The 24897-nt window shown below is 49.7% G+C and overlaps 1 protein-coding gene across 2 annotated transcripts in view; it reads right to left on the bottom strand.

Annotated features, from left to right (window-relative positions):
* Positions 1 to 4929: 4929 nt before the first annotated feature.
* The window catches only part of TOP3A (DNA topoisomerase III alpha), a 28012-nt gene continuing 8044 nt past the window's right edge, over positions 4930 to 24897 (bottom strand). For both annotated transcript variants that reach the window (XM_026005608.2, XM_026005609.2), the window contains 15 exons: positions 23816 to 23924; positions 22505 to 22648; positions 22192 to 22362; positions 21806 to 21906; positions 20780 to 20854; positions 19151 to 19233; positions 17614 to 17821; positions 15737 to 15922; positions 15418 to 15547; positions 12663 to 12776; positions 12390 to 12555; positions 10459 to 10602; positions 8479 to 8601; positions 6959 to 7599; positions 4930 to 5609 (listed from right to left, as the gene is read on the bottom strand). In XM_026005608.2, coding sequence (XP_025861393.1) covers positions 5431 to 5609; positions 6959 to 7599; positions 8479 to 8601; positions 10459 to 10602; positions 12390 to 12555; positions 12663 to 12776; positions 15418 to 15547; positions 15737 to 15922; positions 17614 to 17821; positions 19151 to 19233; positions 20780 to 20854; positions 21806 to 21906; positions 22192 to 22362; positions 22505 to 22648; positions 23816 to 23924 — 2574 coding nt within the window. In that variant the 3' untranslated portion in view covers positions 4930 to 5430. The remainder of the gene's footprint in view (positions 5610 to 6958; positions 7600 to 8478; positions 8602 to 10458; positions 10603 to 12389; positions 12556 to 12662; positions 12777 to 15417; positions 15548 to 15736; positions 15923 to 17613; positions 17822 to 19150; positions 19234 to 20779; positions 20855 to 21805; positions 21907 to 22191; positions 22363 to 22504; positions 22649 to 23815; positions 23925 to 24897) is intronic.

Below are 24897 nucleotides of genomic sequence, written 5' to 3'. Positions count from 1 at the left end.
GCTGTGTGATTTGTGCTGGACTCTTATGCATGGCTCTTTGGAGTTCTGGAAGCTTGGCCACAGGTCTTGTGGGATCGACCAGGACGAGTTAGGGCTTAATTGGAAAAGTAGATTTTGTGGAGAGAGAATATTACCAGATTCCGGGTGTGATACTTCACTTTAGTGATGGAAACCAGCTAGTCAGGGACTTTTTTCCCTGAAAAATCTAAGCTCTCACGGCCCAGCTGGCTCTCTGGTGGGCATGGCTGCCCCAAGCCCATCAGCCAGCACGTCAGTACCCAGAGAAATGTCATGTTTGTATCTCCTGGCCTCTTGTCGTGGCTCACGTGGTGGACGACCTCAGGGAAGCAAGAGCATCTCAGCGTCTCCATGGGAGCCATGGCTGGGGCTCATATCCTTTGTCACCACAGATGACAAGTGGGCCCTGGGGAGGGCTTTGGGCCACGAGTGCTCAGCGGTCACCACAGTTGCTTTTCCCATCCTGCTTCTCTCCTTCCCATCCCCTCGTGTTTCCTGAGGTAACCTGTGCCCTGAGCTGTGACCACAGGACCACGAGCAGCACCAATGTCCTCCCTCGTCTGAGGGCCAGCACGCAGGACACAGGAGACGCACATGTGTACTTCTGGATGCAGGACCAGGAGCTGCCCCTGGGGGTCATGAGGGCTCTGCCCCAGGGGCATTCAGATGCCTGGATGGCTCCACACACAGGCTGTGTGGAGGGTCAAAGGGCAGGAGACTGGTTGAGCTGAGGTCCATTCAGATCACTTGGCCTGGGGACTGGTGCACAGAGAGCCTTGAGCAGCTGCCCTGGCGGCCGAGTGTTGGCACCGGCCTGGGCAGACAGAGGCGGCCTTGGCACTCTTGGCAGTAAAATGGGGGATTATGGAATACCAACTTCTCGGTGGTTGTACGAAGTAACTGCTGGTGTGCAGTGTTAGCCCAGGGCCTGGCACGAAGGAAACCACTCCCAGAACCCAACTGTGGGCCCCGGCTGCCTCCTCCCGCTGACCAGTATCACAAAGCTCTCTCTTCTACACTAACTGTAGAATAAATCTTATCATATAGAAAATGTTTCCTTTCTATAAACCCACTCGCTGGCCCGTCTCTGCACTTAGCTGTGGCATAGTCCCAAGTGGGGGTACTGCTCATTCCCTAGGGTTGGCCTGTCCAGTTCTTCCAATCTTTGCTATTACAGCAATCCTCCCTGATCTGTGGTTTCGGTTCTGCGTGGTCACTGTAGACCAGAAGCACGTGATCCTCCCAATGTATCATGTCCACAGCAGCCTCATGCTGGGTCACAACGCCCACGTCATTCACCTGACCTCATCCCGCAGCCATTGTACCGCCTCACAGCCCCACAAGAAGGCAGGGTACAGGACAATACGGTGGTGTGAGAGGAAGAGACCACATTCACGTTAGTTTTATTACAATATATTGTTATAATTCTATTATTATGTATTGTGAATTTCTTACTGTACCTAATTTCTAAACTTTCTCCTATGTATGTAGGTACAGCAAAAGCCATAGTAAAACAGTGTATATAGTGTTTGGTACTATCTGTCGTTTTTGGCATCCACTGGGGGTCTTGGGACATATCCCCCCAAAGATAACCAGGGGGACAACTGTATTTAAACTGACAGGCCCTGAAGAAAGTCTCTGTGCACACAGGCCATGGCATAGGACATTCCTGGGAGTGGGAACCATTCAGTATTCAGACCCGGAATGATCCTGCCAAACTGCATTCTGGAAGGACTTTGGTCACCAGCCCAGAGCCCTAGGCTGAGCCTGGCAGGCAGGCAGGAAGGGGTGAGCAGGTGCCTCTGGGAGGCGGGAGCCTGGGGAGCACATCCACATCCACCCCAGCCCCACTGCCCCAGGCCTGCAGACTCCTGACCTCCTCCGCAGACTTTATGGCTGGGGGTGGATGATGGAAATTGCCCACTCCGAGCTGTGCCTGCCGTCTGTGGCTCACCACACATACCTGGAGTGCAATGTGGGAAAACTCACTTTGGTGTCAGCTGAGCCACCTGGTTACTTCAGGGGCCAGAATCTGCCTTCAAAAGCAAGTGGCTAAAAACAAACAAACAAAAAAAAAAACAAAGTGGCTCTGGTGTCTGAGGTGTGCAAGGAAAGCAAGCACTTCCTGGGTGTTGGGAACAAAGGCCCTCCCCCTTCAGATGGCGATTTAGCCTGCCGTTCATGTGGGTGGCAGGGCCCAGAAGGCGCTGGGCCTGGGGCAGGGGCGGGGGTTGCAACGGGTCCCCCCGGCAGCCTGTAGTCCCAGGCCTCTGCTCCACCTCTGTCCTGTTCCCCCTAGAATGAGGGCCTTTGCAAAAGGACACTTGTGTAATTAGAAAAATAAAGATATTAAAAAAGAAACCCCAGCAACATTACAATTTGGTTGTGTTCAATTCACTGAAGCTAAGGCTGTAGTGGACAAAGCCCAGAGTGTATTCCAAACACCAACGGGAATGGCTCCGGGGATGCTGTTTTGGGTCCTTTCCGCACGGCTACCGATTTCCTGAGACAATAGTTCATTTGGCCGGGCCTTCAGGCTGGTGGGAAGGCCAGACTCTCAGGCTTGTTGGACTGTGACCTCTCAGCCTGGAGCACCACTTCCGAGCAAGTCAGGCAGTCTCAGGCAGGGATGGGGCGCAGGCCTTGGTCCCTTGGAGGAACAGCCAAGGGTGAAGGGTGGTACCACCTGGCGCGCTAGGTGCACCTGTGCCACCCTTGTGTTCTAGTCCAGGGAACTCGGACACTATGATCCTGGAGTCTGAACAGCTGACGTTTTGGGTTGCGGCAGGCCATGGAAGGAAGGATGGCTGTGAGTTTATCACAAAGGGCAGCAGGGTTCTCCTCCCATTGGCCCAAGAGCCAGTGCCCGATGTGGTGCCGTGCTGGCACGCACACAGGGCCTGGCCCTCGTGGAGTGGTGAGGGTGGGGGGCTGGGAATGGGGCTTATTTGTAGTTTCCAGCTGCTCCAGGTGCAGTATGCATCAGGGACAGCTTCTCTCCAACGCTGTGTGGGGCAGCCCCCCTCTTGTAGTCTTTCAGACTGGGGCAGGCAGGGGTGCGGGGCATCCCTCCCATCTTCTTGGAGGGATGGCAGGTGGCTCCGTCCCTGCCTGTGGGCTCTCACCTCAGCGTGGAGAAAGATGTGGATGCTCTCAGAGCTTCAAGGTGTAGGCACGGTGGCAGACCAATCCCTGCTTGGCTGTTTATGGGGCAAAGCGCTTCTCCGTGAGGCCTGGGCTCCACCCACAGACGGAGGAGGCAGGGAGGCAGATGAGAAATGTGGTGTGTGACCCGCTTGGCCCCACACTCAGTAAGCTGGGGTTTTTCTCACTTGGGTCCTGGATGGCACAAGCTGCAGATGGGGGTCCAGTACTGGGGTTCACACCTTTCTAGTCACAGGTGGGGAAAGCTCAACTTCTCGTCGCCTGAACGCTGCTAGGCTGAGGCCATCAAGAGACCTGGAAAAACCTGATAGGTTCCCACTGCAGTCAAGCCTTCTGTAACCTTCCACCAGAGAGCCTCCAGGTGAGGAACACCACCAGGTTACAAACGGGGCCGCTCAGGCTCAGGGCTAAGGTGCGAGCCCAGGGAGGCACTGCAGGCGGGGTGAGTCAGGACCTGGGCCAGGTCAGACCTTGGTAGTCCACCCCAGCGGTTCTTGCACATGTAGGAGTTACTTGTGGAAAGATTAAAATACACAAATCTGCCTGAAATTCAGAATCTATTAATAACTCCTATAACTCAATAACAAAACCCAAATGAAAATTGGGCAAAAGCCTTGAACAGGCATTTCTCCAAAGATACACAAGTGGCCTATAACCATGTGAAAAGATGCTTGGTGTCCATCCATGGTCATTAGGAAAATGCAAATCAAAACCACAATGAGGTAACACTTCACACCCATCAGGACGGCCAGAACAAAAGTTAAGGAAAATATGCATTGGCGATGAAGTGGAGAACCCTTGTGCTTTGTTGGCCGGAGTGGGGGTGGGGTGGGGTGGGGTGGGGTGGTGGATCATAAAACCGGGCAGCTGCTGGGAAAAACTGATCACACACAATTACCGCGTGAGCCAGCTATGTCCCAGGTACGTACCCCAAAAAAGCGAAAATTTTTGGGTGTTCAAATCTTGTACATGAGTTTCTGGTGACACCACTCCCAATAGCCAAGATGTGGGAACAACTCAAATGCCCATCAACTTCTGACCGGATGGACATCATGTGGTTCATCCACATGGAGTATCACTCAGTCGTAAACAGGAATCACATATGGACACATGCTCGTGGATGTACTTTACAGACAATACCAAAGTCAAAGAAGCCAAACAGAAGATCACATGCTCTTGTGATTCCATTTATATGGAGCAAGTGTCCCGAAGCGGTAAAGCCACCAAACAGAAAGTAGACTGGTGGTTGCCGAGGGTTGGGGGAAGGGACTAAAAGGCAGGGTCATGACCCACCCCACTGTTCAGATGCTCTAAGAGCAATTGTTCCAAGTGAGGGTACAGGGCCAGGAGTCCAAGACCTGAGGACAGTTCACTTCTTCACCCACCAGCAATGCGACTCTGGGCAACTCATACCCATTTCTGCTTATCTCCTAACGAGCAGAATAAAGCCATACGCTGATGTATCATTCATGGGTTTTTGTAAAGAGAGGTGGGGATGTGGCCACCTCTGTGGAAATATTCTGAATCTCGTATGGTCTCTCTACTCTGTTCTTCGGGGCAAGCTGTTCATGGGGCTGGGCATGGCTGGGCTTGCCGTGCCTACTGTGTGGACAGGGAGGAAGGGCTGGGGCTGAGAGGAGAGGCCAAGAGGGCCAGAGGTTGGCGAGAGGTCCCTTGAGCACTGGGTGATGTCTGTTCGCTGCTTCCACCACTGTCTACCAGACACTGCACCACACCCACCAGAGCTGAGGGACAGAAATCTTTATTAAGGCACATGAACTGTGGGGTGTCTTGGCCACAGTGGCATCTAGACAAAAAAAAAATAAAGCTTCTTCGACACAATTTTAGAACAAGAGCCACATTCTTACATTACACCCTCCTTTCTCAGAATGTCCATGCGCAAAGCCCCCTCCAGGCTGCCTGGAGCCTGTGCCGAGAGTGCTGGTTCCTCAAGGGGCCTTTCCAGAAGGGAAGAAAGCCCTGGACACCACAGCGTGGGATGCATCGACCCTGCCACTAAATGCCCCACAGCACCAGGAGTGAGATGCCCCAGGCCGAGGCTCACTGTCTACCAGAGATGGTCTGGATCCTGACCCCAGAGCACAAGTGGGTCAGACTCCAAAAGCCACCACTTTCCTCAAGGCCTCCAGGTCAGGGAAGGACCCCCTGCTCCTAGTGAAAACAGCTTATTCATGAGATGAGAAGGGTAGGTCTGAGGAAGCAGCCTTCTCTCCCAACCCCCGCCTCTCAGCTGTTCTGAGGACAGAAGGGACGGGTATGTCCAGGCTGGTGGCAAAGGCTGCATTTCCGGGGTTTCTTGGGAGTGGACCCCATGTCTGCGGAACTGGCCCGGGCTCTTTTGCTTCTGGCCTCTGGCCCCTGAGTTCTTCCTCTGCCTCTTGGCCAGGTTGGGGTTCTGAAAGTCCCTGCGGGAAGAATCAGGGGAAGGCTGAGTTCAGAACAGACACATGAAGAGGCAGGAAGTCCAGGACCAAGTGTTTGGTGGAGGGTGTACCCCTAGGCTTTGCACAGTCACATCCACCCACAGGTCGGGCTCCCTTCCTTCCTGTCAAAACGTGGTGAGTCCCCACCTTCCGTGGCCCTGACGCCATTCCCTGAGAACCCCAAGCCCTTAAAGACCTCAACCCACAATCACTATCCTGATAAGGGCACTGTTGTCACGTTATGCATGTCCTCTTTCCAGAAGCAGAGATTCAGCCAACTGGCCTGGGGCTGCATGGAGAAGCAGCGAAACCCCATAGGCCCAGGACCAACAGCCTGCTCCCCATTTTCCATGCAAGTTAACTGAGCTCTGGATCCTTCTAGGCCTCAATTAGGCCTTAGTTCTGGCTGCCCTGTCAGCCAGGACAACTGATCAGCTGGCCAGGAGGTCACACTGCTTCCTTCCAATAGGAGGACAAGGGGCCCGTGCACGTCTGGAGCGTGTGCAAGGCCGGACCACCTCTCACACACTTCGAACGTGAGCCTGTCATGGCCCCCTCTGGCACCGGTAGCCAGCCCTACGCCTTACCGAGCCTTCTGAGTTCGTCGTGTCCATGCAGAGCTGTCAACACGTATGCCCGAATCAGTTGGAGACTACCTAACTTTTATAAGACAGCAACCCTAGGAAAGGCAGGAGAGTGCCCATCTCATTGAGAAAACTGTGAGGCTGAGCCCTTTGGTTCCAGCCAGGCTTGGGACCCGGCTCTGCCCAACCAGAGCTCCCACCAGGCCTCCTGGCCATTCTCCTACATGAACGCAGCTTCTGCTGTGTGTGTGGACCGTTTCCAAGTGCCTCTGGGTGCACTGTCTCCCTTGTTCTGATATCTGGGTGGCAATTCTCACTATCCCCGGTTTCAGGACACCAGGCCCAAGCCGAGTAACCCCAGCAGATTCCCAGACATCCCCAGGCTCAGCATCTCAGGATATGCAGCTGCTGACAAGGACCTCGTGAGCATACGGAAGCTAGGGGAGCCCGGGGCTGCAGGGCCAGGCAGACCTCAGGCCGGCTGGCTGTGTGACCCCAAGCAAGGGCAGGCCGTTTACCTGGGCCTCAGCTGTCTACCGGTGCAGTTGTGAGCACAGTGCCCAGCTGATGAAGGCGAAGACAGTGTACCTGGCACAGGGCTGCGCACCTCCAGCTCCACTGCTGCCCTCCTTCCCTCCCTCTGTCCCCAAGGTAGACAACACCATGCAGACCTGGGCTGGGGCTCTATAGGCCCTCGGCACCACACCCAGCTCAGGAGCAGCCGCCCCGCAGTGCACCCCGCCTCACCTGGGGCCACATTCTCGTCCACCCACTGAAAGAAGCCGCACTGTTGCTCTCTTGGCTTGGCACACGTGTGGAACTGGCGGCCCTTGTTGGGCCCATCCTTCTGCACAGTCCGGGTGACGACGGGCTGGCTACACAGGCAGGCCATGCCCCTGCCACCATCATCTCCGGGTCTGCCAAACCCACCCCGGCGGTCCCCCATGGCAGGTGGGTGGCCCAGCGAGCCGCCCGCAGGCCTCAGTGCAGAGGCAGGAGGCCCCCTGGGTTCTGGGGCGCTGCTATCAGCCCACAGGAAGAAGTCACAGCCACCGCCACCACACTTATAGAACTGCCGGCCCTGGTTGGGACCCTCCTTCCGCACAGTGAGCAGCACGGCCTCCTGGCCACAGTTGCAGGTCACAGAATTACTTTCCCCATCGGCAGGCGGGGGCAGCATCCGGGGGGCACTGTCCATTCTGTTCTGGGACTGGCTAGCTTGCAGGTAGTTAGAGGGCTGGCTGGCTGGCTGGGAAGCTCTGGGGGGGCCCTGTGAGAACCTCAGGTCCAAGATTTCCCGCAGTGTCTCGTCACATCCGCCGATGCAGCCAACAAACTCTAGGGGCATGGTCGGGGGGAGGCTGCCGCGTTTAAACTTTAACTTCAACCTAGCGAGACCAGAAGATGAGAGAAAGCACCCAGATTAATCACCCAAACAGAGACTTCGGAAAGGTTCACTTCCTGTAATCAGCAGTTCTTGGGACTCTGGAGGCTCTTGGGCCCTTTCAAGATGAGGTGAGAACTATTTTGTAACATGGTTGAGAAGTTACACAGATCCTGCTCATGTTGTAGCAGGAGTTTGCCTGAGGCTGCAGCTCACGCAATGAGCCCCGGACTGACTGGGAGCAGACACAAAAGTCCAAGTCTCTTACTGAGTCAGACATTACACCTACAGAAATGGAAAACAATGCATTTCTTTTGTTTTCTGCTTTACAAATATGTGCTTTCTTATTATTATTTTTTGCTTTGGATATAGATAAAAATATGCTATTATGTTACCATGCAGCGTTATCTACTGTAAAATTAACAAAGAAGTTTTTTTTTTTTTTTTTTTTTTTAACAAAGAAGTTTTTTGAATGCCTTCACTTTATTTTAGAATGTGGTATAAGTATTGACAAATTTAACCCACAATGAGAGCTCTCCGGGTTCCTTCCTCGATGATTTTTAAGAGTGTAAGGGGGCCTATGACCAGTTCTACACAAGGGCTCTGAGCTTTTGGCAGGAGCTTGGAAATGATACCTGACACACCCGTGCAGATTCACTTCCTCATACTCTACTGGGCAGCAATCTAGCTGGAAAGGGCAGGGAAAGGGTGCCTCCTGGCTCTTCAGATGCACAGAGGGCTCCTCCCAAGAGCCCAGGACCCTGCCCTAGGGCAGGCTTCCACACCACAAAGGCAGGAACAGGCCACAAACCAACTTAGGACTGCAGACCCAGCTGCTGCCCAGCGCAGGGAAGGCCCCTGAGCCTTGCGGGGCCCCGCTCACCTGTAAACGGGGTGAGGCTGACAAACCGGACACACACTGTCATCCCTGCTGGCCTCCAGCACAGAGTCAGGGAACCACACGGCTGAGCGACATTCCGGGAAGCCGGTGCAGCTGAGGTAAAACCTGGGGAGCACAGGCAGCAGGGTTGGGCAGGGGCCACCGGACTGCAGGGAACATACATTCCTGGGCAGCTGCCTGTCTGGCAAGGACACTACTCTGGCTGATTCATGACAGAGAAACTGGCCTGCTTTTATTCCCCATCTCCCTAAACAAAAAAAAACTGCTATTGCTGACTCTGCTTCCTACTTGGAAACAAACAGCCCACTGACCATCACCTGGGCCATGGAAGGCCCAGTCCCAAGGGCTCTGCTCAGGCTCCAGGCCGACGCTGCCTGACTTCCCCACATGACAAGTCTGATGGGGATCAGCAGCACCCTCAGTTCACAGTGGGACAAACGGGTGGGGGGTGCAGCCAGGAAACCCGCCCAAGGATGCACGTGTGGTGAGCTGGGGAGCTGCAAATGGAACCCGATCTGTTTGATGATGAAAGCGTCTTTACTCCTGACACCTGCACCACACCGTTCTCGGCCAACACATCCTTATGCTTCCAGTTCACGAAACTCTAGGGCTGGAGTAGCCAATGTGAATACGATGCGTCCTTTGAGTGTGCCTGGGTAGGACTAGGCCAGGGGAAAAACCTACCAACCAAACCCAAAACCCCACTTATTCAAATGGCAAATCCACGAAATGAGAAATGTAAACTGTCAAATGAGCCCTGGAGTGGTGAATTCCATAGGACACTCGCTAGGCCCTCCCGGAAAACCCAAGTGCTTGGAGAGCCTGAGTTAACAGCACGGCACTGCCTGGCACTTACATGCGGCCATCCCGCACCGCACTCAGCCCACCCTGGCGCTGGCTTCTGTGTTTCTAGGCAACCCAAGCCTTGCTCCCAGCTCAGGCCCAGGGTAACCTCGGGTTTCTGAGAGCCAGGCTGGCCTTCTCTCGGCCTGGGCCAGTGACAGATCAGTAGTTGGGGAAACCACCTGCTCATGTAGCAGCACAGTAGTGATACAGATGCACCCCGAGGGGAGTTGAAAAAATAATGGACCAGGAGGACCTGGGATCATATTCTGCCTTTCTTGTCTGCCCTCCACCCCCTACTCCCAGCTGCCTGCTGGGGACAAGCTGTCTCAGCCTTCCCTCCGGAGAAAACCAGGGTGAAAATGCTGCTCTGCAGCATGGTTATGGAATCGAGAATATCTGTGGAGAACTATGCGTCAAGCCAGGCACAGGGATGGCATGTGATAAATGACAGCTGTCACCTCTGTTCCCCACTGCTGCCATGGACCCTCCCCAGAGGCCAGGGGCTAGCCCAGGTAGTGTTGGGATACACAGCCCACCCTGCACTGAGGTGCTGAGGAGGAAGAGGGACTTGGCATGCTCAGGTCCAGTCCAGAGCCAAAATCAGAAGCAGCAAAGCAGTGTCGGTGAGTATCTCTGACACATCAGGCTCTACACTGGACTTCAGGCCCATTTCACCAAATCCTCACCCTTCCCACAGTAGATACCATGGCCCGAGGCTTACGGAAAAGAAAACTGGAGCTCAGCAGCTAAGTAACCTGCTTTGGGGCACAAAACTTGGGTGTGTTATGTGGCAGAGGTGGGATTTGAACTCAGACCCAACTGGATCCTCAGCTCAAGCTTTCCCACCATTGTCCACACAGTGGGTAGGCAATATCCTATGCACAAGGTACGTGGTGGAGCCATTATCCCACATTTCCTCTGAATCCCAGAGCACTTCACACCTCCAAGGACAGATCCCTGTCAGCTACCCTTCAATACCTAGTCCAGGGGCAGGCCAACGGCAGGCCTACCTTTACATAACGACACAAAAATGCAATGATGGGGCCTTGCAAAGAGTGTCCAGCCAACCCAGCAAGTGCTGGGTAAGCAGATGTATGCCATGAGTTGGGCACTGACCCGCCATTCTTCTTTGTCTTGAGGACCATATCCTTGTTGCATTGCGGACACTTCTTGATGGGCTCTGGCATGCTCGGGTAGATGGCTTCTTGCTGGGCCACCTCTGTCCCTTCCCCAAAGTACTGGGATAAGGCCTCGTCCAATCTGAAGGAAGAGCAAAACAATCACAATAGTATTTTTTTTTTTTAAAGATTTTATTAAAAAAAAAAAAAAAAGATTTTATTTGAGAGAGAGAACGAGAACACGTGTGCACACAAGCATGAGAAGAGGGAGAAGCTGAGTCCCCACCGAGAAGGGAACCAGACACAGGGCTTGATCCCAGGACCTGAGATCATGAGCTGAGCCAAAGGCAGATGTTTATTTGAACCACCCATGGCGCCCCATGATATTCTCATGTGCGCACAATATGAGTGTAATCAGGGACACCAGCTGGCTGCTCAGTACAGGCTTGATGCAGAGAACAGAGGCAGACAGAGCTGTGTCTGGCTCCTGGTGCTCCCAGGACAGATCCAGCTACAGGTAGGTACTTCCACATATTACTGGCCTCACATTAAAAAAACCCAACCAACCAACCAACCAACCAACCAATCAACCAACCAACCAAATAAACAACTGCACAGGGCCTGTAAGCATTCCAGAAGTGTCTGCTTGTCTGGGTTTACATTTAAACTAGCTCAACTGCGGGATGCCTGGGTGGCTTAGCGATTGAGTGCCTGCCTTCAGCCCAGGGCGTGATCCTGGACTCCTGGGATTGAGTCCCACATCAGGCTTTCTGCATGGAGCCTGCTTCTCCTTCTGCCTATGTCTCTGCCTCTCTCTCTCTCTCTCTCTCTCTCTCTCTGTCTCTCGTGAATAAATAAAACCTTAAGAAAAAAAATTAGTTCAATCATTTCCCTCTTTTTAAATATTTTATTTTTGGGGTGCCTGGGTGGCTCAGCTGGTTGAGTGTCCCACTCTTGATTTCAGCTCAGGTCATGATCTAGGGTTGTAAGACTGAGCCTCTGGTCAGTCTCTGCACTCAGTGTGGAGTCTGCTCGAGATTCTCTTTCTCTCCCCCTTTCCCCCATCCCTCCCCCAACTTGTGTGTGTGGTCACACGCACTCTTGCTGTCTAAAAGTAAATAAAACCTTAAAAGATTTTAAGTAAGCTCTACACCCAACATGGGCCTTGAACTCAACCCTGAGATCTAGAGTTGTGCTCTCTACCGACTAAGCCAGCCAGGCACCCCAGTTCATTCATTTCTCTTCCAAGTTGGTACAGGGTAGAAAATGCCTATTTTCCTAGCAACATGCACACATACTGCTTGCTACATGGTCACCTCCAAATACAGAACAAACGTGTCACACCGCAGCACTGAGTTTATGGACACGAGATCATGTTGCTATTAACTCAAGACAGAATTAAACTCCAGAGAATGACAAATGACATCTCTAAAGCCTAGAATAACTAAAGCAAATTTTTCTAGTTACTGTTTCTTTTCTTTTTTTAAAGATTTTTATTTATTTATTCATGAGAGACACAGAGAGAAAAAGGCAGAGACACAGGCAGAGGGAGAAGCAGCAGGGAGCCTGACATGGGACTTGATCCCAGGTCTCCAGGATTACACCCTGGGCTGAAGGTGGCACTAAACCGGTGAGCCACTCAGGTTGCCCTAGTTACTATTTCTATGCTGAGGAAGCTCTACAGGAAGGAACAGAACTCAGGAGGAAGACCCGAAGGGGGAGGAGCTGCAGGTGGACTGCCCCGTCAGGCACAACACCATTGGTGAAGCAGCAGCCTGGGGGACATTTAACCATCTGCAGGGCACACATTGCGAGGAGCAATGGTTCTGTTAAATCACCCCCATCCCCTCCCATAGATCAGGGAAAGGTTACAGCCCAGAAGGCAGAGTCAAATGACCTCATGTGCAGGCAAGAAGGGTCTGGACTTACTTCTTTGCTTTGGCCACAGCTTCAATGAAAACCTGCTTGTATTTCTGGACTTGCTGCCTTAGAACCACTGACTTGTCCTTCTTGCCTTCACAGATCAGCTTCAGATCAGCTTCTAGCTCGGCCCGGAGGTCAGGCTTGGACATCTCATAGCCCATGGAGTCATAGCCTGTGGATAAGAGAGCAGCGTTCTGCATGGCCCCAGGCAGCACCCCTGGAAGAGGGGCTTTAGCTGCACAGCTCTGCAACCACCCCCTGCAAGCTCCCCCTGCTTACCTTCCACAAGCCCCATGCCCAGATGTCCAGGGAGAAACCGCTTGTCTGCGGTGAGCCCGACATACATCCGGGCTTTGATTGTCTCGATGTGCTCCGCATGAGTGGCGTCAGTACCTGAAAGCCACTTCCAGTTACTCAGGGAAATGTAGACATTCCCCACTATATTCCACAGGCACCTTCCTCTGCCTGGACTTTTTTTTTTAAAAGATTTTATTTGGGGCAGCCCGGGTGGCATAGTGGTTTAGCGCTGCCTTCAGCCCAGGGCCTGATCCAGGAGATCTGGGATCGAGTCCCACGTCAGGCTCCCTGCATGGAGCCTGCTTCTCCCTCTGCCTGTGTCTCTGCCTCTCTCTGTATGTCTCTCATGAATAAATAAATAAAATATATATAAAAAAAGATTTTATGAGAGAGAGAGAGAGAGCAAGTGAGCGCACACAAGCAGGGAGAACTGCCTGGACTTCTAATTCTCTAATAATCTTCATTTGCATTGGGCCCACACAGAAATAGTACCTCTCCCTCACATCCACTTACTCCCCAAAGCTGTCAATGCCGGCTTTGAAACTCCTCTAAGTCCTTCTCTGTTCCACGTGACAGAGCCACGGCTGGAGCCCATATCAAGTCATCTGCATCAGTACAACACGCTCAGTCTCCCCTCCTCTGTTAGCTTCCTCCACCCAACCCATTTCTTCTGCTGTGGCCAAAGGGATCTTTGAAAATGGAGCTCTGCCATCAAGGAGATGCAAATCGAAACTGCAAAGAATTACCACTTCACACCCACTCGGTAGGAAGCATAACCAAAAAGCATAGAGAACAAATGCTGGTGAGAATGTGGAGAAACCTCAACTTTCGCACGTTGCTGGAGGGGCATAAAAATGGTGTAGCAGCCATGGAAATCGGTCCAGAAGTTCCTCAAAAGGTCAACAGACAGTACCACTGGACCCAGCAATTCTATTCCTGGTTATCTCCCCAAGAGAATCGCAAACCCATCCACACACAAACCTGCATCCAAATTCTGCGCTGCAACACTATTCATAGTCACCCCAAAACGGAAACGACCCAAAAGTCCATCAAGTGGTGAATGGATAAACAAAATGTGGTCTCTGCACACAACAGAAGGCATGGAAAGGCAGGAAGAACTGACTCGTGCTACAACATGGATGAGCCTTGGGAGCACGTGAAGTGAAAGAAGTCAGTTACAAGAGGTCATGTGCTTCATCATTCTATAGGTACAAAAGGTGTGAAACAGACAAATCTGCCGAGCCAGAAAGATTAATGGTTGCCCAGGGCTGAAGGGATGGAAGGCAAAGGGGTATGGAGTTTCTTTCTGAGATGATGAAAATGTTCTAAAATTAAGGTGATTGTTGCACAATTTTGTGAATATACTGAACACTGAATTGTACATGTTCAGTCAGTGAATTATAAGCTATGTGAATCATGTCTCAGTAAAGCTGGTGACATTCTGAAGAAACAGAATGCCTAGGCCTTATTCCTGTGTCCCCAGGACCTAGACCAAGGTCTAACTCTTGTGAGCCTCACATTTTTAATGAGTAAATCCTGATGGGTAAACTTTAATTCTACCTAAACCTACAGGCTTTCTGGATAGCACAACGACAGCCAGTGGACTCCAGGAGGGACACTTCTTTCCAAGTCACAGAACTACAAAAGCCTCTGGTAGTAAGGCAGCTGTGGCCCAGGGGAACAGCTGGCTTCCAGAGCGCCACTTCCTTCTCCATCAGGCCACTGCCCTTCTGAGCTGGATTTGCCAGAGAACATCCTCAGAACTGTGATAAACACGGACAAGGGGGTGGCAGATCAGACACAGAGGTCCTGCTTGCAAACCTGGGGCCATGGGACCTACTGGGAAAAACAGTCTGGCCCAGTTTTTTTCCAACCTCAGCTTGGTTCCTAAATGATTACGGGAAATGCTTTAACAAACACTCAGAGCACAGCCACCTGTGGCTAAGGGCAGGGTGGCAAATGCAGACTCCACAGGGGCCTACCAGGGAGCGAACACAGAGCAAAGCCAAGTGTGAACAATGGAGAAGAGACAGCTGCCACCCCAATTCAACCAACTGTTCCCACTGGGAAGCAAAGGCTTGGCCTGCCAGATCTCCTGGCACTTTGCAGGATGAACACACAGATGTTTATGTGGAATCTCTCAAGTTTTAAATGTGGATACCGTATTCAAAATAAAAACAAACCCCTGTGTAGGCCTCAAATCCTGAGTCCACGGACAGGACCTGGCCAGGGTGCTCCCAGTCTAGACCCTCGAGTTCTGGGACACATTGATGTCCTGATTCGGCTGGTGGAGAGCAGAGGTTAAGAGCCTAAGTGTGGACTTTATTCAGACCGAGGTTTTAATAACTCGCACATTGGGGCACTTGGGTGGCTCAGTGGGGTTGAGTGTCCAGACTCTTGATTTTGGCTTGGGTCAGGATTTCAGGGCCCTGAGACAGAACCCTGCATCTGGCTCTGCACTGAATGGAGTCTGCTTGGGATTCTCTCTCTCTGGCTCCTGTCCCCCACCATGTTTGCTCTAAAATAAATAAAATGAATCTTTAAAAAAAAAAGCAAAAACTTGCACACATCACGGCCTTAGGCAAGTTCTAAACTTCTCTAAGCCTCACTTTAGCTATAAAGAAGTCAAGAATAGGACACTCATGGGAGAGCGGTTGTGAAGACCAGAAGAGATATGGTGCCTAACACACAGGGAGTACGCAAGAAATGCTGGTTACCGTGACCACAAGCTACTGACCAATGCCGTGCTTCTCCATGAGGGCAATGAGGTCGGCTTCGGTGAGCAGCTGGGGTGGGCTGGTCTCTCCGTCCACCATCTCCACAGTGCTGGGCTGAAAGTGGGAGCCTCTCTCATAGACAGGGAGGGTCTACAGGGAGCAGTAGAAGCATCAATCCGATCACTCGGCGAGGCAATGAGGCAAAAGACAACTGCCATTTCAAAAACCATCGCCCTGATCCATCAGACCGCACTGAGGGTGAGGAACACGACTGTCTTCCCCTCTCCCTGAGGCCCATGGGGTGAGACATGACCTCTGACCAGGCCTACACTTTATTACCTTGTCACTCCAGCGGTCGTATGGGTACACATCCAGATAGTTTCGGGCCAAAATCATGAGGCCGTGGGCCACGAAGCGTTCCTGAGCGATGTCAATCTCCACGGTGGTCTCCTGCCCCTGGGCATCCTGGGAGCAGCAAGCCAGGAAATGCCGCACGATGAACTCATACAGCCGCTGCTCATCTCCCTAGGAAGACGAGAGAAGAGTATGCAACTCCCTCCAGAATATTACTGTCCAAGGCCCACACACTCACTGGTTGTGTGGCTGCTTTGGGCCACCTTCTAGTCTCAGATTCTGCGCAGAAGAGGACACATGGCTCCTGTAGCCCCTGCACCAGCATGGAGCGCTGCGCCAACCTGCCATGCACTGTGGGTTTAGGTATTACCTTATTCAGGCAAAGAGAAGCAAGGCAGGCATCTTGCCCTCCAGACCGAGAAGCAATTCTTATGCCACAGACCCAACCGAGGGAAAAGGTGAGACAAAAGCATAACAAGCTAACAAGAGACCCCTTGTATATAGACGCAGTAAGGTTGTAGCCAGCAGCCCAGGCTCATGGGGTTTGTGGTGATTTTCTACCAGTGAAGTAATCAAGGACCTCGTGAGGCTCTGTCAGAAGCCCCTAAGACACTCACACTCATAGCCAGTAATTCTCCTCCTGAACGTATTCAAAACTAAGGAGAGGCCCACACAAATATTGACACAAATGTTAACTGTTATTGTGTGTCAAAAAGTTGGAAGCAACTTAAATCTTAAAAAACAGATATGACAAAATACAATTATGGTTCATCTATATAATCCTTAAGTGTTGTACTTGAAAATATTTTAGCATATAGGGAGCTGACACATGTTTCTTCCTTCTAATCTTTTGAATTTTCTAAATTGTCTAAAATGAATACATTTAAAGTCAGAGAAGAACAGGGCAGCCTGGGTGGCTCAGCAGTTTAGCGCCGCCTTCAGCCCAGGGTGTGATCCTGGAGACCCGGGATTGGGATCAAGTCCCACGTCAGGCTCCCTGCGTAGATAGAAACAAGCTTCTGAATTTGCTTCCAGCACAGGAAGAATCATGCTGCCTAATAAACCAAAATGTGGATCCTACAAGTAATTTAACATTTTTTATTAGGATAAAACAGCAGCCTGCTTCTCCCTCTGCCTGTGTCTCTGCCTCTCTCTCTGTGTCTCTCATGAGATAGATAGATAGATAAATAGATAGATAGATAGATAGATAGATAGATAGATAGATAGAAAGAAAGAAAGAAAGAAAGAAGTAAATAAATAAAGTCAGAGAAGAACAGTATGTATTAATAAAAAAAGAAAACAAAGACCAAATGGGACTTAGCTTTGCCATAAGCCTGCATTTGTCAAACAAGCCCAAGTAGCCCAGCATTACCAAGCACAGGTGAAACACCTGAGTTTTCAGGGCTGCCTCAAAGCCCTGCCACCACTGGACCTCAACAGGAGGCCAGCGTCTGAGTGTCACAGCATCAGGACAGGAATGGAAACTGGTCCAGTCCAGGGGAGGAGGGGCAGGGGGGGATTTCTCCAGTTAAGGAGGGGCTGAGGAAACCAAGTGGTTCTTTAGGGGCAACATATGAGCTGTGCAAGGGCATGGGGAAGGGGAATGGCCTAGCCTGCATGCCGAGGGTCTGACAGAGTGGGGAAGGGGAGCTGGACAAAGTAGAGCCTGCCCTGCAGGGTGGCAGCTCACAGAGGCCAAGCAAAACCACAAAGCAGGAGAATTTTGACACTGACATCTCTTTGCTAAAATGGAATAGCTCTTTCGAAATCACTTAGTTCCTAAAGCAAGAGCCCGCAGAGTAAATTCAAGTGCTAACTGATCTCTCACTTCCTCTCGGGTTCCAGGAGGCAGGGAAACCTACCTGCAAGCTGCTGGTGTATTTGGTGGGGTGGATGGGAGGGTGAGCCTGGTCAGACTTGTTCCCATTGCGTGGAGTGGGGCCACCCCGCTCTAGAATGCTCTGGGCAAAGGCCCCCCAGCGTGGATCCGGGGTCTGCTGCTCCACCAGCACTGTTAGGTCTAAGTCTTTGGGGAAAATGTTTGTTTCAGTTCGAGGATAGCTGATGTACCTGAAAGCAAAGGCAAATACACAGGAAAAGAAAATTGTGATAATGGCACTAGAAACAACTGAGTTAGACTAGAAATACCCAGAGACAATTGCCATGCCCCATCTGCCTTGGCTGGCTCAACTGAAGCACCCTAGCTTCCCTCTGCTGAGAAGAATTCTCATGTGGGACCCCCCCAACAGGGTGAGAAACAGCAGGCTGGCTGGATGAAACACTCCAAGAAGCCAGAGGATAAGTGAAAGGGACTGACAGGGTGGGACTCACTACTGCTCAGCCTGCCAGCAGCTGTGTGGCCCAGAACACAGTCGGTCTGCCAGGGACCCCTGTGGCCCTGAGAGCTGCAACAGAGCAGGCTTCTGAATTTGCTTCCAGCACAGGAAGAATCATGCTGCCTAATAAACCAAAATGTGGATCCTACAAGTAATTTAACATTTTTTATTAGGATGACCCAAATTTTAAGTGCTCAATGGTCACCTGTAGCACGTGGCTGCCACAAGGTTAGCGTGGACCACACTGTCACTGGATGGCCCTGGGGTGTTCACAATCCCGGAGGTGGGATGATTTATGCCGGCAAACGACTACCAAAGGTCGTTGCATGTCCCCTGCCAGGGCCATGGAGGCAGCTGCTGAGAGGTCAACAGTTGCACGTGTTTTCATTCTACTGGCTCTTATTTTAGGAAATGATTTTGAAATGTCTTTTCCATATCAGAAAAGCCAATGTTAAAATTCCTCTACTTCAGAGCTCAGGTGATATCTAGACAGTTTGGATTATCCCATAAGCTCTAAGATGGTTTACCCTGGGGTGCCCGGCTGGCTCAGTGGGTAGAAAATGAGACTCTTGACCTCAGGGTTGTGAGTTCAAGTCCCATGTTGGGTGCAGAAATTCCTTAAAAATAAAATCCTTTAAGAAAATCAAATGGGGGGATCCCTGGGTGGTTCAGCGGTTTAGCGCCTGCCTTTGGCCCAGGGCCTGATCCTGGAGACCCGGGATCAAATTCCACGTCGGGCTCCCTCTGCCTGTGTCTCTGCCTCTCTCTCTCTCTCTCTATCATAAATAAATAAAAATTAAAAAAAAAAAATCAAATGGGGCACCTGGGTTAAGTGGTCCGACTCTTGGTCGGTTAAGTGTCCGACTCTTGATTTTGGCAAAAATCATAGTTGCAGGGTGGTAAGATGGAGACCTGTGTTGGGCTCCATCGTGGGCATGGAGTCTAATTAAGATTTTCTCTCTCCCTCTGTCCCCCTCTCTAAAAACAAATAAATAAAATGAAATAAAATATTTCACCCTTATAAAGATGTACTGAATTCCATTCCCAAATGTGGAATATTTACCCTTGAGTGTAGAGCTTTTCGGCAATCCTCATGGTTTCTTTAGCATTTATTCTCAACTTTCGAGAAGCCAGCTTCTCAAGCTCCTGTTAAATGTGTCATAGGCAAGTTAGGGTGCAGTGCAGGAGTCAGACGGCACAACACAGCCACACAACTCATCTTCACAAACATGGGGCCGGTCACTCCAACTACTATCACACAGGGAAAAAGACTGTGCTGAGGAGAGCTTTCTGGGCCTGCCAGGCAGGGGCAGGAGCAGGGCCAGATCCCAACCTGGTGCTTCTCAGACACTGATGTCCAAACCAAGAATCACCAGGGAAGCCAAAAGATTCCCCTGAGCACTGCAGATTCTGACAGAGGAGGGCTGGGAGAGAAGCCAGAAATCTGCATTTTGTAACAAGCAAGTTAATACACAGATTCTAATACAGGCAGTCTGGAAACCACACTGTGGGAACACCACTGAGTCCCTAGTAACTTCTCCTGGATGATGAACACCAGTATTCAAGAACTCCTGGGAGATAATTGGCTGTCTTTCCCCTTGGTCACATTCCATTGGCACTGCTGGCTATACGTCAAAGCCATATTCAACCACTGTTAAGCCTTTTACAGGAAATCAATAACTCTCCCCTTGTCATTGCTACCACACACACCAAACAGACCAAGCCACTCTCAAGATAAAAAATATATGGGCAGCCCCAATGCCTCTCCCTCTGCCTGTATCTCTGCCTCTCTCTCTCTCTCCCCCCGTGTCTCTAATAAATACAATCTTAAAAATATATACACACACACATACACACATATATATATACACGTCACCCACCAGTCCCTGCATGTTTCTTAGCCTGCTTGTTCATTCTCTATGTTCAATCTCCAGACTGAATCCTGACAGTAACTACATCCTGAATTTTCCTGCAAAGTGGTGATTAGAAAGGGGCACCTCTAAGGCAGTTAACTCCCAGCTGTGTCCAATGGGGGTGGCTCTTCCTGGGTCTAAACATTTGAGAAGTCCTATTCCCTTTAAAATAGGCTCTTAATGCAGATTTTTAAAAATGATGTTTATATAGATGATACAGAAACATTAGAAAATTAAAAAAAAGCTTGGGTGGAAAAAAGCTATTCCAACGATAATATAAAACACACACATATTAAAAAATAGGAGGGCAGCCCCGGTGGCTTAGCGGTTTAGCACCGCCTTCAGCACAGGGTGTGATCCTGGAGACCCGGGATCGAGTCCCACGTCAGGCTCCCAGCATGGAGCCTGCTTCTCTCTCTCTAACTCTAATAAATAAATAATATTAAAAAAAAAAGGAAGACACTCCGATTATATCAGAGATTACGTAAGGATAGCAAGGTGAGGGGTGATTCCTCTTTTCCCAAATCCCACACAAAGCAGCTCTATTGCATTTATTAACTTTAAAAAAGAAAAAAAGAAAAAAAAAAAAAAAGCATTAGAAGACTAAGCAGGCTAAGCAGGTCCACCCTCCACCCTGTTTTGGGGTTTCTCTTCTTTCCAAGCACTTTCCTGCATGGCCCCATGAAAGGTGATGCTTCCTGCCACTGGGCCACCGTCTGCCGCAGAAGTATGGTCCTAAAGGCAGGAAGTCAGAGCTGGCGCACTCATCTGGAACATACCACAGTGTCCAACGCTTGAGGCCTCCATTTGCTCTTTGACTTAGACCTGACCTCCACCACAGTTGCCGTGGGATCCTAGGAAGCCAGAAAAAGCAGAGGCCATATTAATCTGTTGGTGCATCTTCTCCATCTTTCCTGTGGCAGCTTCTGCTCACCATTCTGGAGCAGCAAATGCCCCTGCTCCAACCATGACATGACCTCAAGTAAAGTCAGCTCGTAGCGCCCACAGTGTAGTGGAGACATCACCACCTCCCCACTCAAACCAAGGCTTTGAGGGGTGACTTCATAAACCCTAACAACAGCCTATGCAGCTCCTAAGAACTGTTTCCTATCTACACATGCACAGTTTTACTTTTTTAAAAATTCTGGGTAATGCCAAGTTAGAAATAGGAAAAATTACTATAAGCTAGAGAACTCAATCTTAAGATCGACTTCACACACTTTTTTTTTTTTTTTTGGAGAGAGAATGGAGTGGGCAGAGGGCAAGAATCTTAAGCATATTCCATACTCAGTGTGGACCTTGATGCAGGACTCACTCTCACCACCCTGAGATTATGACCTGAGCCGAAAGCAAGAGTCAGATGCTTAACTGACTGAGCCACCTAGGCACTCTGCCGAACTTCACACTTAAGAGACTATATAAACAAAGAACTCAGCCTAATGGATTTGTTAATGAGGAAATTTGTATTTCAAAATCCAAATTTCTCTCTGCAAATAGAGTGGACTCCAGGTGCTCTTTACAAGGAGCTCAGTGTATCTAACTTGCTAGGTTTTCCTGCACCACATCCTGGTAAAGTAGAAAAAGCACAGCTCTCTCTTATGGAACCAATAAATGTGCAGTGTCACAGACCTGCCAAGTGGTTGCGTGACCTCCAGGGTCAAAGGGTGGACCAGTGATATCCTGACTTGCAAGCTGAAAGTTACTGTTCAGCAGGAAAATGGAACAGGATCACCTCTGCTAAAAGGAGTGGCTTGGCAACTTGCAGAACAGTTTTCCTAGTTCATTAAAATTGAAATCTTTCCTACCTCCATGCACAGCTGATAGAGGACAAGACAAGCTGTGTGGTTAAAGAGACGATGCCTTTTCCAGTTGAATTCTACGATGCCATCTTTGTGGTCATGAGTTACTATATTGGGGACAGACAAACAGGAAGGCCATGACTCACAGAAGCCATGTGATAGGACAGAGAGAAGAAAGTACATTGCAGTGAAAGTCCAAAAGCACATGAAACATTACTTTGGGAATACTTTGGGTCACCAAGGAAAGTAAGTGGGTTCCGAACATCATAATAGGCTGGGATGAAGGACAGCAAGGATAAAAAAAACCTCACACATTTAATTAGTGCCATTTATGCTCCTGGTTCTTCCCCTGCCCTTAGGCTCCATGCCATAAACAATTCCCCCAGCTTTACCTTTAATTTTGTGGAAGATTTCTGGCACAAAAGCCTGAATGGCTTTGAACCTCTCCACCACGAACCCCAGGGTTGGGAACTGGCAGCTGCCATAACTGATCAGCTGTTCTGCTAACACCTCAGGAAAAATCTTCTGAAGCCTCAGGGTTTGGAACCTAGTGAAGGCAGCTCCTAGAATGTGAGGAAGGAAAGGAGAAAATGGTGGATCGTAAGATCAAAGTTACCTGCACATACTTACACAAAAATCTTGGTGCCACAGCCCAACATCCACTCTGCTATGTGGACCCCCACAAGGAGTTGGCCAGCTGCTCACCAATCCTCAGGTCCAACTCCTGCCTCACGTCCACGGCATCGCTCACTCTCTGATCAGGCTCAGTCAGGTTTTCACAGGCCACTCGGACAGCTCGGGGGGTGATCTCAGAGAAACGGGCTCTCAGCACCTGCAGGTTTGGCTTCACTGTGGAACAGTCACCAAGGTTAAAGTCAAACCACATTGCTGCACCCAATTTTCTGATTAGGTTAAACTGACAGCATGGTAACCACCTAACAGGAAAACGTCATTATTACCGCTAAACTTAGTATTGTCAGAAATAACAGCAGTGTGAGTTTTAGTAATAGTAATTCAAGTGAATTTCAGCTATTCTCTTGGTGAGCCTCTCAAGATCCTAATATCTCAAAAAAAGAAAAAGAAAAAAAAAAAAAAGATCCTAATATCTCACTTGCTCTCCCAGACTTTTAGAAAAAATTAAAACATTGTCAATGAAAAGGTCCAAAGGAGGAATTTCACGTCCTGACATGGAAATAACATGGGACACCTACGCTTTCTTGAAAGTTAACGTACTTAAATTCCCAGGAGTCATTACAGTTTCAGCACAAACACATTTAGGGAAAATAGAAACCATCCACTCTCTGAAGCCTGAGAATGGACTGTGCATCACTTCCTTAAAGTTACCTGAAATCATTAGCCTTGTTCGAGGCATTTAAATTGGTTTCAATAACAGGCTTTGTACAAAGAATACAGCAAATTAATACCTCATTCCAGAATGATTCTTTGTTCTGTATATTCAGCATATATGTTCTCTTGCACGTGTTCAAAATGCAACTTTAAAGGAATTAAATAGGGGCAGCCCCGGTGGCACAGCGGTTTAGTGCCGCCTGCAGCCCAGGGCGTGATCCTGGAGACCCTGGATCAAGTCCCACGTCAGGCTCCCTGCATGGAGCCTGCTTCTCCCTCTGCCTGTGTCTCTGACTTTCTCTCTCTCTCTGCATCCCTATGAATAAATAAATAAAATCTTTTAAAAAATAAATAAATAAAGGAATATAATACATAAAGTCTTTGCTCTCAAGGAGCTGGCCATGTACTTGGACCTAATATGTAACAAGCCATGGGCTACAGGGTCTGAGCCACTGGTTAACTCATTTAGTCCTGATGCAGCCCTAACAACTGTCAGATTGGCCTGACTTTCCTGAAAGTTGGGGCTCCCAAAGACACAGAGCTGGTAAGAACAAATGGATCCAGAGGGGAGACTCTCCAGGGAAAAACTAAGCCACAGCCCACTCTCTCAGGGGAATCATCTACTTCTGTGGTCCCAAAGTGGAGAAACTCAAAAGTCACAGCACTTACCAGCCCTGCATACGTGGATAATTTCAAACCCGATATTTTCACCTTCTCTATCACAGTCCGTCCAGATCACCAGGGCCTGGCATTGCTGAGTCTCTCGCTGCAGAGTTTTCTGAAATTCCCAGTGGGGAAAGGGCAGTGAGAACACAATCACTATCACTTGACACTTCTACGCTAAAGAGATCTGACTGAACCTTAGTGACGTTCTTGGAATATGGCAAATTGGAGAGAAGGGAGAGATCTGGGGAAGCCTCTAAGGATGCCAAGGCCACTAGTATAATCCTTCGACTTAGAATCAAAGACCCATAAATGAGCTTCTAGATTGAGGCTTTAATACAACTACCCTAGTGTGACAAAACCTAAAATTCAGTTCTAACATATACTCGTAACTCTCATGGCTCTGATAGTATCCTGGTCAAAAAAAAAAAAAAAAAAAAAAAAAAAGAAAGAAAGAAAGAAAAAGAAATCCCTAAATTGAGTTTTACCCCCAAGAAGGTTTCCCAATTAGCAGTGAACTAATTATATGTGCCCTGACTGCTTGAGAACTCATAACTTGCTGTCAAATGACCTTTTACACTTTGTCATCTCTCTGTGCTAATTAGGGCTGGAGCCTAGAATTAATAATTTAACAATACTATTCCTAGGATTTAAACAAGTAGTATATATAAAAAGGCTTACTTTAGTTCCTTGGCTACTTAGTTTAAGTGGCCTCATTTATATGAGTGGGAGTAATTTTTAAAATGTTACTGGGGTGTCTGGGTGACTCAGTCGGTTAAGTGTCTGACTCCTGGTTTCAGCTCAGGTTGTGATCTCAGGGTTGTGGGATCGAGCCCAAGCCAGGCTCCACACTCAGCAGGGAGTCTGCTAGGGATTCTCTCTGTCCCTCTGCCCCTTCCCCACTCACATTCTCTTTCTCTCTCTCTCTCAAATAAATAAAATCTTTAAAAAGTATGTTAAAAAATAAAATCATGGTACTAAATTTGGTGGGAAACTGGATCTCTAAATTCTAATGCATTCAGAATGCAGAAATCACAGTTCAATTATTTTGTACTTAGGAACTGTTCAACTCCAGTGCCACACGTCTT

This window comes from Vulpes vulpes, chromosome 12 (genome assembly GCF_048418805.1).
Source record: "Vulpes vulpes isolate BD-2025 chromosome 12, VulVul3, whole genome shotgun sequence".
NCBI classification, from domain to species: Eukaryota; Metazoa; Chordata; class Mammalia; order Carnivora; family Canidae; genus Vulpes; species Vulpes vulpes.
Note: the sequence above shows the minus strand (reverse complement) of the source record. Positions and strands in the feature narration are given on the sequence as shown.